At 33.9% G+C, this 15,652-nt stretch overlaps 2 protein-coding genes across 3 annotated transcripts in view; one reads left to right on the top strand and one right to left on the bottom strand.

Annotated features, from left to right (window-relative positions):
• LOC117114122 overlaps nucleotides 1-5,770 on the top strand; it is a 14,216-nt gene extending 8,446 nt beyond the window's left edge. For both annotated transcript variants that reach the window (XR_004446303.1, XM_033257670.1), the window contains exon 6: nucleotides 2,875-5,770. Coding sequence is in view for 1 of the 2 variants with exons in the window: in XM_033257670.1 (XP_033113561.1) it covers nucleotides 2,875-2,918 (44 nt within the window). In the remaining variant the exon portion in view is untranslated. The remainder of the gene's footprint in view (nucleotides 1-2,874) is intronic.
• A 4,080-nt stretch (nucleotides 5,771-9,850) lies between these two features.
• Nucleotides 9,851-10,360, bottom strand: LOC117114121. The gene has a single exon (XM_033257669.1). The coding sequence runs from the start codon at nucleotides 10,358-10,360 to the stop codon at nucleotides 9,851-9,853; it is 510 nt and encodes a 169-aa protein (XP_033113560.1).
• Nucleotides 10,361-15,652: the final 5,292 nt, after the last annotated feature.

Below are 15,652 nucleotides of genomic sequence, written 5' to 3'. Positions count from 1 at the left end.
AGCTAGGGTATAGACCTGGGCTGTGTACTGTCTCTTATACACATCTAGATGTGTATAAGAGACAGGGGTATATACATCTTGATTTCTTGCTTCGACCAAGGTATCCATTCGTAGGATCTTATGAGGCTAAGCGGTAGTAAGCTGGTTTCCTCGGACATATGCTTCCCGAACACTTGTCCCCGGTATTTTCCCGCGGACATTTCCCCCATGACATATGCCCCAGAATTTTTCCCCCAGGACATTACCACCAGACTTCTCCCCTTACATTGTGCGTTAAATAATACAATAATTTAAATACAAAGAATACATCAAGATTTATCATTATTTTATATTAAATCTTTATTAAATCAATTGCACAAACAACAATATTTACATGGAAAATAAGTGTAGGCAACAAAGCATCTAACTAATATAAAAAATACCGTACAAAGTAAAAACTTATAAAGCTGTAATTTTTACTTGATTATTTTTTTAAACTAAAATACTTTTGATTATCTATTTCAACTATAGTCAATAATGCTATTCATATAGAATAAACAAGGTTATTACATTGGCTTTTTATAGTTATTAAATTGTTGTTATTCTTATTTATTGTTATTATTATCATTAAATTATTATCCATGCAGAATAAACAAGTTTATTACGTTTGCTCTTTATAGTTACTGAATTTGTATTATTCTTATTATTGTTAATATTATTGAATTATTATTCATGCAGAATATAAACAAACTTATTACATTTGCTCTTTATAATAAATTATAATTATTATTATTATCATTAAGTTATGATATAACGCTATTGAAGACATAGATTATAATAATTAAGATTTATGGTAATACCCTAATACAGTAATATACTGCTGTAAAATAATAGTTTGTGTGTTCCAAAAATGTGTAAAAATATGAATGAAATAGGAATATTGTTTTAGACTGAAATAGGGAAAAAATAAGAACACTGAGCCTGGGGAAAATTCGTTTTTACCAATTAGACTTGCTATCTTATTGCACTAATGAATATTTTAGGACCAACTGCTTCCTTAAAATTAAGTAAAAAATAAAAAATTAAAATGTATTATAAATTTAAATTTATAATTGAAATTATATATTTAATGTAAAGGAGGGGGAGTCTAGGGGCAATTAATTCTGGGGGAAAATGTACGGGGAGAAATACCGGGGAAAGTGTTTGAAAGATTAAAATAGCCACACAATTGTTATAAAACCTAAACCAGATTTTGTAGGCAATTCGACTTTAGAAATTGGTTCAAAATGGTCAAAGAATATTTCCTTTGATGGCAACACGTTTTCAAAATATGTTCAAAAGATCAGGATCAAATGTTATAGTTAGAGGATCCAATTATTTCTTTAAAAAACACACAGAAATGTTCTCCCTACTAAGGTAAACTGAGTTACCTAAGTTTTTTTTTTTGTTTTTTTTTTTAGAGATATAACATATATATTGTCATAATATTTATATAGTTGTTCTTATTTAGATATAATTGAACAAGTCAAATGGCCGAGTGGTTAAAGACAGGGGCATCGTAACCATAGCCCACAGGTTCTTGGCCGGTGGCCGGCCGGCTTTTTCCTAGTTCTGGTGATAGACCAAGTCTTCTCGGATAAGGATTATAAACCGTAGGCCCAGTGTACACAATGCTCATATGCACTTTTAAGAACCCAGTACATCTTTTGAGACGAGTAGGGGGTTACTCAGGTGTACTGGTCCTCGCCGTCACCTGTTGTAGACAGATGAAAATGCCTCGATTTACCCGCTGCAGGAGACATGAAGTGACCATCAGGAGAGGAGAAAGTTATTGAAAAGGGGAACATCTAGTCCATTGTTTGAATTGCCACATTATAAATGTCTTATTATTAAATGTTATTGTTATTATTATTAAAAGGGTATCATTATACAAGGGATAAATCAGTTAAATTAACTATGAAAAAATAATCCCGACGAGGGATACAGTTTTACACAACTTTTACAGACCAGATTTGTTGACGAATTTGAAAGGTGATCAGTCGAAATCGGGGGATTTTTTGAAATATCGGTTAAACGTCAATATTGTCCAATTATATTTTGCTTTTATCTGCTTATTTGTTTTCAAAATAAGCAAAATATTTCCTGATAATATTGGGTTCAAAGATCAAAAATTCCTGAGTACAATACACCGCACATACTAAACAACAATTATGAAAGTTACAATTCAGTGTTACATCATATACCTTTATGCTTTCAAATAGAAAAAATATATAGTCGACATAACATTAAGTAAAGTAACCACTAACAGAAGCTAAAATATGATGTTTTAGCCCTTTGTTAGGTTTTTAGGTAATGGTCATAATAATTATAAATACAATCTAGGATTAAATTAGGTTCATGAGGAAGTCTTTTTTAAATCTCAGGGTTCAAATATCAAATATGACCTAATTTCTTAATTTAATATTCTTACAAATTAAAGATGCCCTTCAGAAAATCACTTTTTTATGCACTTTAGTAACCTAACAATTCATGATTAAGGAAACAGTCCTTAACTCAAATGTTAAACAATATTTTTGACCAATTATTGGTAAAAAATATTTTTTTTAAAAATTAGGTCTATTTTAATTATTTTGCTCAAAATAATATCTTTTCTTGTTTTTTGGGATAATAATCTCAAACATTTTTGAAGTTGATTGAGTTGACTTTACATTAGGTTGTTTCGAAGCAAGCCGAGATAACTTGAAATGTTTGCAACTTGGCAAAAAATCTCTTCCGGACATTTTTCGCCACCCATATTCTTCCCCGTGAAATTTCGGACCATTCTAAAATCTTGCAGAATTATTAGATCCATCATTGTTATATTATGTCAAATTTTAATCAAAACGATTTTCACAGATATGTTGTGTACTTTGGAAACATTGAGAATTGCCAGTCGCTGAGATGCAAGTTGGAATTTGTTACGTCATTGGAAATACGTACAACACCATCAACAAAATAAAGACTGGGAAGCACTCCCAAGGAAATCATTGAACTGCCCACTTTAGAGCAGTTGAAGGATGCCATCGAAACCATGTAATTGGTAGTTATATTGTATATAGTCGCACGCACATAGCATTGTTATTGCACTGACTCAGCTGTCTGTTGGCGGCTGAGCACCCTCGTCCAGATGCTGATTGGCTTTGACGAGTATCGTAGATTTTGCTGTCCCAAACTCCCACAGACAGTTAGTTACCGGTCCTCGTCTCTACAGTGACTAATAATGATATTTAGAAATATACGTTTATTGGCAAGTAATATTGTTGTAATGTCTACCTTAAAAAACTTTAACATATAGATTAAACAAAAATATGTCTACCATTTGAGGTGACCAAGAGTGCACTAATACGGTTTGAATTGTCCCTCAGAGTAAATTAATGAAAATATAGTTCGCTGTTATATATTATTAAGAGTAATAGTTTTACAGGAGTTCGGAACTAATAAGGGAGATGTAAAATGTATTGATATTGTCGGCACTGATTATTTCTTCTCCCCTCCCCCCTCGTGTTTGATCTGTAATTGGTTTGGGTTTAACAATGCAAGATCCACTCATTCGCATATATAAGGGAACAGTGGATTGTTGAAATATATATATATATATATATATATATATATATATATATATATTCTAAAACATAACTACAAAAACAAATACAAATACGGAGAAAGGGGAAGGGGAAAGAGAGAGTAATGTAGTGTTAACAAAATTTACACATATAAAAATCAACATGGGTTTTTCGCCGACGAACTTCATTTTGTAGATCTTTTCGTATCCCCTCTCTTTTCCTTGATAGAAATGAAGTCAATTTTATCCAATATGTGGTGTAAAAAATCAGGAATCGCTTATGTATATGAGTAGACCAAAAATCTTAACAAGAAAAGTTAATTGAATTTTTTTTTTAATTAAAAGGGTAAAGGGAAAAGAATGGAAAAAGGTAAAAAGAATTAAATAATTATCACTATAACCATAAGACTCTTATTAGAGGAGACTGAAAAATTGCTTTTCGTATTTTCTGTTTTTGAATGAATCATTGTTATTTCTTTGATTGCATTGTAAATGTATTCTTTGGGAATTATGAAAATTAAACTTTAACATACTACATTATAGACGGGAGTTCTTATCTAGTGCACTGATGAAGCCAATTATTGTTTCAGGAAACAATGGTCATTTAAGTCTCCTAAAGACATTTCGGAACATCTGTTTTTAAAATTGTTGAAAGTTCTAATTTATATACTACACTGTATTACATATACAATAATCGTATAATTACACAATAGTCATCAACCACAAAATGCTAGTGATTTACATGAAAGAAATCAGAGAGGCTACAAACACGGTTCACATGCGTGGTACTGCTTTATTAGCACACTATTGCAGCAACGGTTGTAATAATTATTTGGTTCGAAATTGCCTTATATTGTGTCTGTATGGACGTTTAGAATTACATACTACAACCATTATTATAGGCCCTAACGTATAACCATTAGTTAAGTTTTAGTAACAAATTAAATACAAATAATATTAAGCATACAATGTCTTGGTATTTATAACGTTGATATAATCTTATACCAAATAATACAGTAGAACACCTATTAAGGGAACACCTTCGGGACCAAAAAGTGTCCCTCCCTGAATAGCGGGACCCCTATTATTGGGATACTAACTATTATAATAAAATCAAAATAAATATGATTAAAACAACAAAAGTTGTATATTGTTCAAGATCCCAGTCCAATGAAAGATATATGGACAGGGTAATGACTTAGAAATCAGGGTGAGGGTTAAGGCATGGATTGGAACCTAGAATTCTACAAAGTACACACACACAAATAAATTCCATGAATAGGATGAATAAGAATCAAATCGTATTAAGAAAGTACGCAGAAAAAAATAATAATTTCCATGATTAATTTACACAAAGTAACAAACACAATGGGCCAATACCGATGTCCATTCCTTTATTAGGAGTTGGTCGTACTGTTTAGGTTAAAATATATTTCACCTTGTTTCACGGAAAAGAGTTTCTTTATTAGGGTTGTCCCAAAAGAGGTTTTACTGTATAATATTACTAAATAGTAGCGATGAACGTGTATTATTCAATTTCATATGATGAATTTACTATAATATTAAAAAACTCATCATATCATATATATCATATCATATAGGCCTATAATAATATATAAAGGAATTGAAATTTATGGAAAACAAATCAATAATTATGATAACGTAATGATTCACACGTTTGTAATTATCTTCATGGTAATGCAAGAATTTTAGGCTCATTGCATGTCTTCCTATTTTGCAGTGGTTTGTGTTGTTGAATCTGCTGGGTTTTTTCTTTAGTTTATGTTAGGCCAAGGAAAAAAAATACTAGTGTCTCGTCTCTTCGCGCATCCTTTTTCTCTACTTACCAATTTTTCATTTTAAAAAAATTTACTTTATTTTACGAAATGTAAGAAAGTCTGGCTAAATCACATCAGTAAAATTCCTCTCTTGTGGTTGGGGATACATATAGTATGAATCATGTCTCGTGCTTCCTTTATTTACTTTCAATGTGTCTACTTGGTAAAATTGAGAAAGAAGTAGCTGTTTCTTATCGACCATTTTGGATTTCCCTTCTCGGATTAAAAACAAAAATTGCCCTCATTCTCCTTTTTCGAAATATTAGGACGAGAAACTACTTTTTTTTTTACTTGGCCTTATAGGCTTGTCATATAAGTGATACTGAGCTCTAATAAATCCAACTCTACTGCAGTTTTTGTGGTCTTGTGTCTTTGTACAGTTGTCAAAAAAAAAAACTCTCATTGTGTTAATATGTTCTAGATTTTGGAAGTAAATTATAAGAATAAGAAAAAGAAAATTGTGACTGGCAGCCAACTACTATATGCAAGAAGTCTTTTGAAGTGGGGCCAGATTTTAAAAACTGCAGGAACCACGAGGTCTTTCCTAAACTGATTTTAGCAATTTAAATATTCTACGTGGCCACATTACCACGACCTTCAATTCAATTCAATTCAAAGTAACATTTATTTACTTCCTTTTCAATTCGTACAAAAATATATAACAAGATCATAACAAATTCATGAGAAAAGGAAAAAGGCATAGACCTAGGAAGAAAAATCATCTTGTGACGAGTCAGCCAGAAACAAAAAGACAAAAGGGAGACACGAAAAACAAACAGAAAAGAAAAAGGACATGGACAAAACCGGACAAAGGTAGAAGACACACGCAACGAAAGAAAGCAACAGTTCAAAATAGACCAAGACACCGGACATTAGTTAGTTAAAAAAAAGGATAATAAGGGAGTTGACTATATTAATAACTAGAAATAATGTTTCTTAAGCTGGATAGAAAATGACTTTTTATTAATGGAATCGACAATAAGGGGAGGTAAAGAATTCCATAGTTTAAGGCCAGTAAATCTAATATTATGTTGAAAATAGTCTTATGATTTGGAATGTATACAGCATATCTACCTCGAGTACAGTAATTGTGTAGAGAGGAATTAGGTTTGAACATATCACAAAAGTACTTTGGTAAAATGGAGTAAGAGGATGCATACATAAAAATACTTTGTTGGAAAGAGTTGATATCAGGGAGTTTGAGCAAATTTAAAATTGAGAATAAACTAAAGGAATAAGACCGCGGTGGAGAGCCAGATATAAACATGATAGACTTTTTTGAATAATGTGAAGTTTATTTAAGTATGAGGGGTAGGTATTAGCCCATACAATGTTTCAGTAGCTCAGATAAGGAAGAATTAGCGAGCAATACAGTAAACGTAGTGCATTGAGGAGAACAAATGAGGATAATCTAAAAATGATACCAAGGCTTTTGGAGACTTTATTTTCAATTTCGTTTATCTGTTTCTTCCATGTTAGACCACAGTCAAGATAGACCCTAGAAATTTGGTATGTTGAACATTTGGAATGGCATGATTATCGATATAGACTTTTAAGGGTGAAAGGTCATGAAATTTTGACATCTGGGGGCTTCGAAACAGAATGAAGTTACATTTATTGTGATTTATTAAAAGTTTGTTGGTAGAAAAATATTTAGACAGGCAAATAAGGATGGCATTAACAGTGTCACATAAAGCTTGAATGTTTTTGTTAGCATAAAAAATAGTAGTGTCATCTGCGTACAGAAAAAAAGAAAGAAGATTAGAGGACGAATGTATATCATTAATATATAATATAAAAAGTAAGGGACCTAACAAAGACCCCTGAGGAACACCGCAAGTAATGGGAAGGGAATTAGAAATGGAGTTAAAATATTTGGTACATTGACTGCGATTTGAAAGGTAACTCTGGAAAAGATCTAGGGCTGGGCCGCGTATTCCATAATGAGCTAATTTGTATAAGAGAATGTTATGATTGATCGTATCAAAAGCCTTAGAAAGGTCTATAAAAATTCCGATAGCAAACTGCCTGCTTTCAAATGTTTGCTGGCAAGATCAATAAGGGCCATAGGCGCATTGTATCCTTTCCTAAATCCGAATTGTTTATTGTAAAGGATATTATATTTTGAAATAAAGTTTATTGTTCTGTCATAAATGATTTTTTCTAAGGCTTTTGAGAAAACAGAGAGTATTGATATGGGACGATAATTAGAAATATCGGATTTTAGTCCAGATTTGAAAATGGGAGTTACACGGGCTTGCTTCATTCTGTTTGGAAAAACACCTTTAGAGATTGAAAGATTAAATATATGAGAGAAGGGGAAAGAAATTAAATCCAAAACATGTTTTATTACTTTGGTATGAAAACCGTCGATACCAGGTGACTTGTTTTTAAAAGAATTAAGAATAGTGGCCACCTCATTAATGCCTACAGGGATAAGAAATAACGAATTTCGTGTAGGGTTGGGTAGGAATTCTTTAAAAGAAATGTCGCATTGGGGGATATTGTTAGATAGTGAAGGGCCAATTTCAACAAAGTATTTGTTGAATGTGCTTGAATTTTGTCTGGGTCATTGGTAAGGTCACCATTGCAATCAAAATAGGTATCTGGCTGATCTTTAGGGCTTCTTCTGATAAGAGAATTTATAGTACTCCAGGTAGCCTTGATATCATTTTTGTATTTAAAGAAAAGATCATTAAAGTGGTTGAATTTGGCACCTTGTTAAAACTCCACTCTAAATAATAATTATAGTTAGTCTAAATTTTCATTTTAATCCATAAGGGGAAGATAATGATTTCTAAAAAAGGAATTAACAAAATTACGCGCGTCATTATTAGGTTCATGTTTGAGGATGTCGATGTTAAAATCACCACGAATATAGGCAATTTTGTTTTCCCTAGACAATTTGGATAAAACAGAGTCAAATTGGTCGATGAACAAGGAGGGATCAAGAGAGGGAGCTCTATATAGAATGAATATAACTATATTATTTTCATTTGGTCTTACAATTTAAATAAAGATGGCTTCACAAGTAGAGGGGTCATAGTGTAAATCATCTCTTAGGAAAAATTGAAGGATATCACGAATATACATGGCAACTCCACCGCCGTGTTTATAACGTCTGTGATTGGCAGTGAAGTGGTAATTTGGAAGTTTAAGCCAGGTTTCGCTGACTGCAATAATGTCAAATGGAAAATTAAGAGATGTTATTAGCTGTTCAATCTGGTAGAAGTTCTTTAAAATGCTTCTTGCATTAAAATGAATTGTAGAGAAAGGAAGGAAAATTTTAAGAAAATTGTTTGCCGCTAGTACTTTGTGTATATGGTTATTTTCACTAATTTTGTCCTATTCTTCGCTTATAATGTTCTCTGCTCGGCATAATAAAGAAAGAAGCACTGATTTCTTGTGTTCTAGATGATGGTTCGATTGCAAATTTAGATATTGGTCATTGTGTGTACGTGTAGGTTTTCTGTAAATCGTGACTTTTGTAGAAGTGTCTGCATTAACATGTGTGTATGTATCCAAAAACGGAAGTTTCATGTCTTGTTCCTGTTCAATGGTAACTTGAATGTCTGGATTGATGCTGTTTATGTGGTCCGTAAATTCTTCAATTCGGTAATCTCGTAAATGTGTCATATGTATACCAAAACTCTGAGGGATGTGATGTGGTTATAGCGCCATGTGTTGGAAGTTGTCCATGTATATGTCCACGATTATAGGAGATACCGGAGATCCCATTGCTGTGCCTTTGGTTTGTAGGTAAAACTCTTCTTTGTAGGAGAAATATGTTGTGTTTAACACAATGTTAAGAGTTCGATTATATGAGTTATCGGAAGAGACGTTCTACTTTCTAATGACGTGTTTGTTCTAATCTTTCTCGAGTAATATGTATGGCTTTCATAGTTGGAATGTTAGTGAATAATAATTCAACGTCATATGATATCAACTTTTGTTTTGGTGGAACTTTAATGTTCTTGGTCTTTTTTGGCAAAGTTGACACTGTTTATAACATGGTGTTCAATTTGTACTATTAATGGCCTTAATACTTCTTTTAATAATTTGGATCCTTGATATGATACGCTGCCAATGCTTGATACTATTGGTCGTAGTGGAGCGTCTTGTTTATGAATTTTCGGAAGTCCATATAATTTCGGAATCTCAGATGTGGTACATTTGGGTATACAGCTTTTTTGATATAGTTTTCTGCAGTGGCGGCGCCAGTGGGGTGGCAGGGGGGCTTAAGCCCCCCATCGGACAGGTCAAGCCCACCCCCTTATTAGACAGAGCTCGTCGGGCAGTCAGACCAGAAAACATATAAAAATAGGCCCACACCAAGCCAACACATGTCTGTCACAGTCTGAGAGTGCCATTTTCGCCCATCTAGAGGTTGATATTCTTCAACAAAATCTCATTTGGGAGGGGGAACCCTATCTTAATTCCTTCTCCTAGCTCGAGCCACGAGCTCAAGACCCCCTGTCGGACAAGAGCCGCCACTGGTTTTCTGTCCATTCCATTTTCTTGACATGTTAATAAGTTTATTTTTGTACTTACTGGTCGGGTCCTTTGTTAGCTTCTTGTATGTTGCTTTGTCTTGTAATAATGCATTAATTTTCTTTTCATATTTTTCTTTATCCATAACTACTGTAGCTCGGCCTTTGTCTTCAGGTAATATAATGTCGTTATTTCTTTTAAGGTTGGCTAAAGCTATCCTTTCGTCTTTTGAGATGTTGCTTATTGGGGCTTTGGCTCTTTTAAGTATACGAACTACATCGCTTCTTAGTTCTTGGGCTTTTTCTTTATCCACGAGTTGTGAACATGCAAATTCAGTATTAGTAATTATTTCTTTAAAGGGTAAGTTTCGTGGTGCAACCGCGAAATTCAGACCTTTAGTTAGTACATTAGTTTGTTGTGTAGATACATCCTTTTCGGATACATTGATCATCCATCTCTTCTTTATGTCGGATTCCTTCGACGTGTGCTGTGTAATTGTTTTTGTTTGTGTTCACTCATGCATTTAAATTTATTACTATGTTTACATTTTGTTTTTTCGAAGACTCGATCATATTCCTTCATTAAATAGGTGTTGATTTCTTGTTTACTGATACATCTATTGTAGGGAATGTATAAAGTTTAGCTTCTAACGTATGCTTTCCTTTGTATAACTTCTTAATAGTAAAGTCACTTCTTTTATCTAGTAATGATTTCTCCGCTTTATGTAGTATAGTTTTGGCTTTGAGACCTTTCACATTTGATCGTAATTTGACACTATTTTATGTCTGTTCGTATACTGTCAGCGTATATTGAAAATGAGGTGGTTCCTCAATTTGGCTACCTTCTTATTGATGTTTTTGATGTTAGGTACCGCTTTGAGGACATCTCGTCCATGTTGACGTATAATAATCGCATGGAAGTTATTCTCTAACTCTGTCATGATAATAAGAAAAAGAGTGTAAGTTACCTTTCAGAGTTGTAGTTTAATGTCTGGGAGCTTTCGATGACACTCCGTCATCTTCGTCAGCCGTTTGAATCTAGCGGTCAACTGACACGTCAGCGTTGATGTTCGTGTGATGACGTAACAGGCTATTGTATATGGGTGGTAGCTCATATCTGCAATCTCGGTTTAATGCTATAGCTTTTTTTTATTTATTTTCCTTTTGAATGAATTAGTTTCTTTAGTTAGTATTTTGATTTTATTCCAATTATGTCACTAAAATTTGTAAACGTTTGGTATCACTAAATTGATAGACGTGTCCGTGTCAAAGGCTGTAAAATTATTGTTTAATAATGGCTATATAAAATTCAATTGACTGACTATAATTTTTTGAAATTAGGAAAAACAGTAATCCTATGTATGTAGATAATATTAAACACTAGTATATACGTACGGGTCATAATAATATACAAAAGGAATACATTTTATAGTAGAAATGATGCACTTTTGAGTTTGTAAAAACATTGGCCTAGTAAGTATACACGCTTCCAATTTTAACAACGTTCAGTACATTGTTTTCACAAGAAATGTAGCCTCTGATAACCGCTGCACCCATGAAATCGATCTAGTGTTTCTGAGATGGTTGTGTCAACGGGAGGCGCTATATAAATCCAGAATTATTATTATTATTATTAATAAACAATTGCGTTTTCACTTGGTTTAGGTCCGGAAAGTACGTACCTAAAAAAGTGAACAGACAAAATTCATGAGTCATGCGTAATTGTTATTCTTTCCTTACGTTTTTTCTTTAAAGTGGGGTTTTAATTATAGAAGATTGGTGAAAAGTTTGGGGGGGGGAACAATAGATATGATGTTTCCCCCCCCCCCACTACTTGGAAAAGTGCGGGGGGGGGGACGTGTCCCCTTGTCCCCCACTGATCGACGCCCATGTACAGTACTAATTATTCTGTCACTGCAGACGACTTTGCAAGTGTGGGAGAAACATAAATTACTTTCCTCCACTCCATGGGAGAAACAATCATACCATCCTACGAGCAGCAGAAAAGTTACAAGTGAAGTGGCCAGGCCGACTCAGACCAATTTTATCTAAGCGTGACTTGTTTTAGCAGCTAAAATCACTCGCCCCTAGACACGCAACGAATTATCTTGTACAGTTTTAAAATGGCATGACCTCATGGAAGAACACAATCTTCACTTTTAGGTGAACAATTTTAAATATATATATTTAAATGTATATTATAAATGTACATTTCAAATGTATTTTTTTTCGTAAATAAATAATGCTTTTGATTGATTGTCAAACTACTGATAAGGATGAATACAGTACATTCATCAATTGGTATGTTATATGAAAAGGTGATGTGAGGAATCTGAATTATAAAGGGAATAATCATTTTCTAGAATAATAATGAGTGCCTGATTGCGTACTACACTAATCACCCTTCACACTGAACTAGTTCGCACTACGTTCTGGAGAACGGGGTGGAACCGGGACGAACGGGATATGAACGAAATGGACGTAGTAGAGACCGAATACAATCTTAGGACGAACGGTATGAACGGGCAAGGAAGGGAATGGTGGTCCAGAACGTCAACCATGTTTAAAATTCGATCGCATTCTACCCGTTCAAAAATAGGACTGAGTAAGGTTGTATCTCAAACGAGATTGCAGTACTGAAAACGGAATTGCCGTACTGTGAACATGAAACGAACGGGTCAAAAACGAGCTGAACGTCGTGCAAACGGGGGAAAAATAGGAGTTATCCAACACAGATGCTGTTACGTTCCACCCCGTCCTACCCGTTCTCAGGCAGACCTAAACATTCCATTACGTCTTTACTGCGTTCTTAAGCCGTGTTAACCAGTTTATACGTTTGTGATACGTTGCTATTCAGTTCTAAAAAGTTCTTGCTCAGTTTTTATTCAGATCTACTCCTTTCCACTACATCGTCAGTACGTTCAGTCCGTTTTAGTCAGATCTACTCGTTTCTATTACATTGTCAGTACGTTTAATCTGTTTTTAGTCAGTTCTACTACATTTTAGCGAGTCAAGCTCGCTAGTCAAAAGGTTTGCTATCCATAAGGTTTATTATTCATAAGGTTCTTTATTCATAACATTAGCTTACACTATACCAGAGGGTCGTTAATCATAATGAAGAAAAGGGCTCGCTATTCATAAAAAATTAGGCCCGCTCTTCATAAGGTTCACTAGTCATAATCAAGAAAAGTGGTCACTATTCATAATTTATTAAAAGGACAACACGGCATAAGGTTCGCTGGTCATAATCAAGAAAAATGGTTCGCTACTCATAATATGAATAAAGGACTGTTCGTCATAAGGTTCTTTATTTATAATTAAAAAAAAAAAGAGATTTGCTATTCATAATAAAAAAGAGGTTCGCTATTCATAATAAAAAAAAGGTTCGCTATTCATAATAACTAAAAGAGGTTCGCTATTCATAATAAAAAATGGGTTCGCAATTCATAATATAAAAAAAAAAACGTTCACTAATTAATAAATAAAAAATGGTAATAAATCAATTAAAAAAAAGGTTTGTCATAATAAAAAAGCTAATTATAGTTTGAAAAGAAAAACGATTTACTGGTCATTACAATAAAAGTGAAAGCTAGTTATACTCCTACATTTCAATTTCACCCCAAAATAACGCCTCTCCCGTGCACTCCGCCTGGCACAATTTTCCCCATTAAACCACCACCTTCTTTATTGTCATTCCTTGAGTTGTTTTGTTTTTAACAGGTTATTGGAGACCTGTCTCTTATACACATCTAGATGTGTATAAGAGACAGATATATATATGCATGCTTATATCTGTTTGACTTGTAGGGCTTACTAGTACAACTTCCTTGACTTTGTACGGATACTTCGTAACTCTTTATTCAGGAAACAAGCGAAGGGGAGAGGGGTGGTGAGCATTGAAATGGAGATGAGTACTTCACATGACTCTCAAGGTAGACCTTGTAAACAACTGCTTCAAGTGTGGTTTTAAATTATATTTAATAGCTACAGTTTTTAATTCAAATATTTTACGTTTTGTTTAAATATAGACTTTATTTTTATATTTTATAAATTTATATATTTACATTTTAAATGCTTCGGATATTTTTTTTTAAATTCGTTTGTTGACTACCTTATATTTCAAGAGTTGTTTAAAAAAGTATTACTCAATTAAATTTGTACTAGCGTTGGGGCTCCTTTTTTATGACTATTCTATGACTAGCAACATCTTTTATTTATTATGACAAGCGAATTCGTTTTTTATTATAAATAGCGAACCTTTTTTTTAAATTATGTATAACGAACCCCTGTTTTCATTATGAATAGCGAACCTCTTTTTATTATTAAAAGCGAACCTCTTTTTTTTAAGTTATGAATAGCAAACCTTATGACCAACGATCCTATTTTTCTATTATAAATAACGAAATCTTTTCTTGATTATGACTGCTGAATTGCTATTGTTATATTATTTTACCATGGTGTGCCAGTGTTTTTGACCTTTTTTCTTGCCCTGTTGAATTTGTGATTCTGCTTCATCATTTTCAGAATGAGGTAATTAAATGTTTTTAATTAAATGATGGTAGCCATAGAGCTTCCTCCTCTTTTTCTTTATCAGCAGCAGGAATAGATGGGCCAGCATCGTCATCAGCAGGAAAATCATAAATGTATTTCTTTGAGGTTCCACTTCCTTGCCTCTTCTGTTCCCTTGGCATGTTTACTATAGCAAGTACTGAATCAAAATGAGGAGAACGGGCTAGATATGGGTCATATTACAGCAGATCGGACTGAAACATGACCCAGATCCCCATTCTGAACGTGTTAAAGACTGCCTGAGAACGCAGTGCCAACGGGCAAGACTGACCATGAACTGGTTTCATGCCCGTAGCCAGGGGGGGTGGGGGTTTGGTTTAGGCGAACCCCCCTTTTCTAGCGAACCCCCTCGAATTTTTGAATGAGTCCCACTCGGACTGAATGTCTGTTTTTAAATTACCTAGCATTAAATCAAAATTTAGCACCTAATTTATTTGGTCACCCGTTTTTAAATTGTAGCCTGCGATACAAGCCTACATTCATAGGATATCTCAACTTCAGAAGTTCGGAGATTTAAATTAAACGCAACTCCAGCAAACCATGACTTTACGATGGCACACATACGGCAAACATGGCAAACATCGATAAAAACCCGGCTGCCGTCTCAACTTTCACTGGCCTTTGGCTGAATGTTTGTAAGAAATGTACCAACCGTTAACGAAACCGGTCGCCGCCTACCGAGAGTAAATGGTGCCACAAAACGAAGCTAAAGTTTTGCGACTTAATCCACCAAAGGCAGATAAAGTTTTGCGACTTAATCACCTGATTGTGGATTGTGTGGTTAGTAAATTCCATAGCCATACTGTCCATAGCGCACAGTAAACTATGTGCTGTTGGAGCATTTTGGGGAAATTGACTCCTTTTTTCCATCCTAGACAATATATTTTTAATAAATCAACATGGTCCATCTCAGTCATCATAGCCAGTCACAATAGGCTAGGAAATTTGTTTTCAACAGCAGACACACACTACAGAACGGAGTGCGTCAAAACGAGTGTTTGTTAATTTTTAGTGATAAAGAATCATGAAACGTCCTAGAATAACTGACTTTTTTCGTCCGCGCAAAGAAGAAAACGACAAATAGTCCTTTAGGGTGGGTTATTGATTTCAAAATCAATTAGCCTAGCCTAGATGTTGACTAGCTAGGTTCGCTCCTCGTTCATTTAGAGACAGAT

The sequence above is a fragment of the Anneissia japonica genome, unplaced genomic scaffold, assembly GCF_011630105.1.
Source record: "Anneissia japonica isolate Jap-2015-1 unplaced genomic scaffold, ASM1163010v1 scaffold7241_len95201_cov126, whole genome shotgun sequence".
NCBI classification, from domain to species: domain Eukaryota; kingdom Metazoa; phylum Echinodermata; class Crinoidea; order Comatulida; family Comatulidae; genus Anneissia; species Anneissia japonica.
Note: the sequence above shows the minus strand (reverse complement) of the source record. Positions and strands in the feature narration are given on the sequence as shown.

Excerpts from the sequence above, each read along its gene's own strand:
- LOC117114121 (XM_033257669.1), bottom strand. The coding sequence starts at position 10,360 with ATGATCAATGTATCCGAAAAGGATGTATCTACACAACAAACTAATGTA.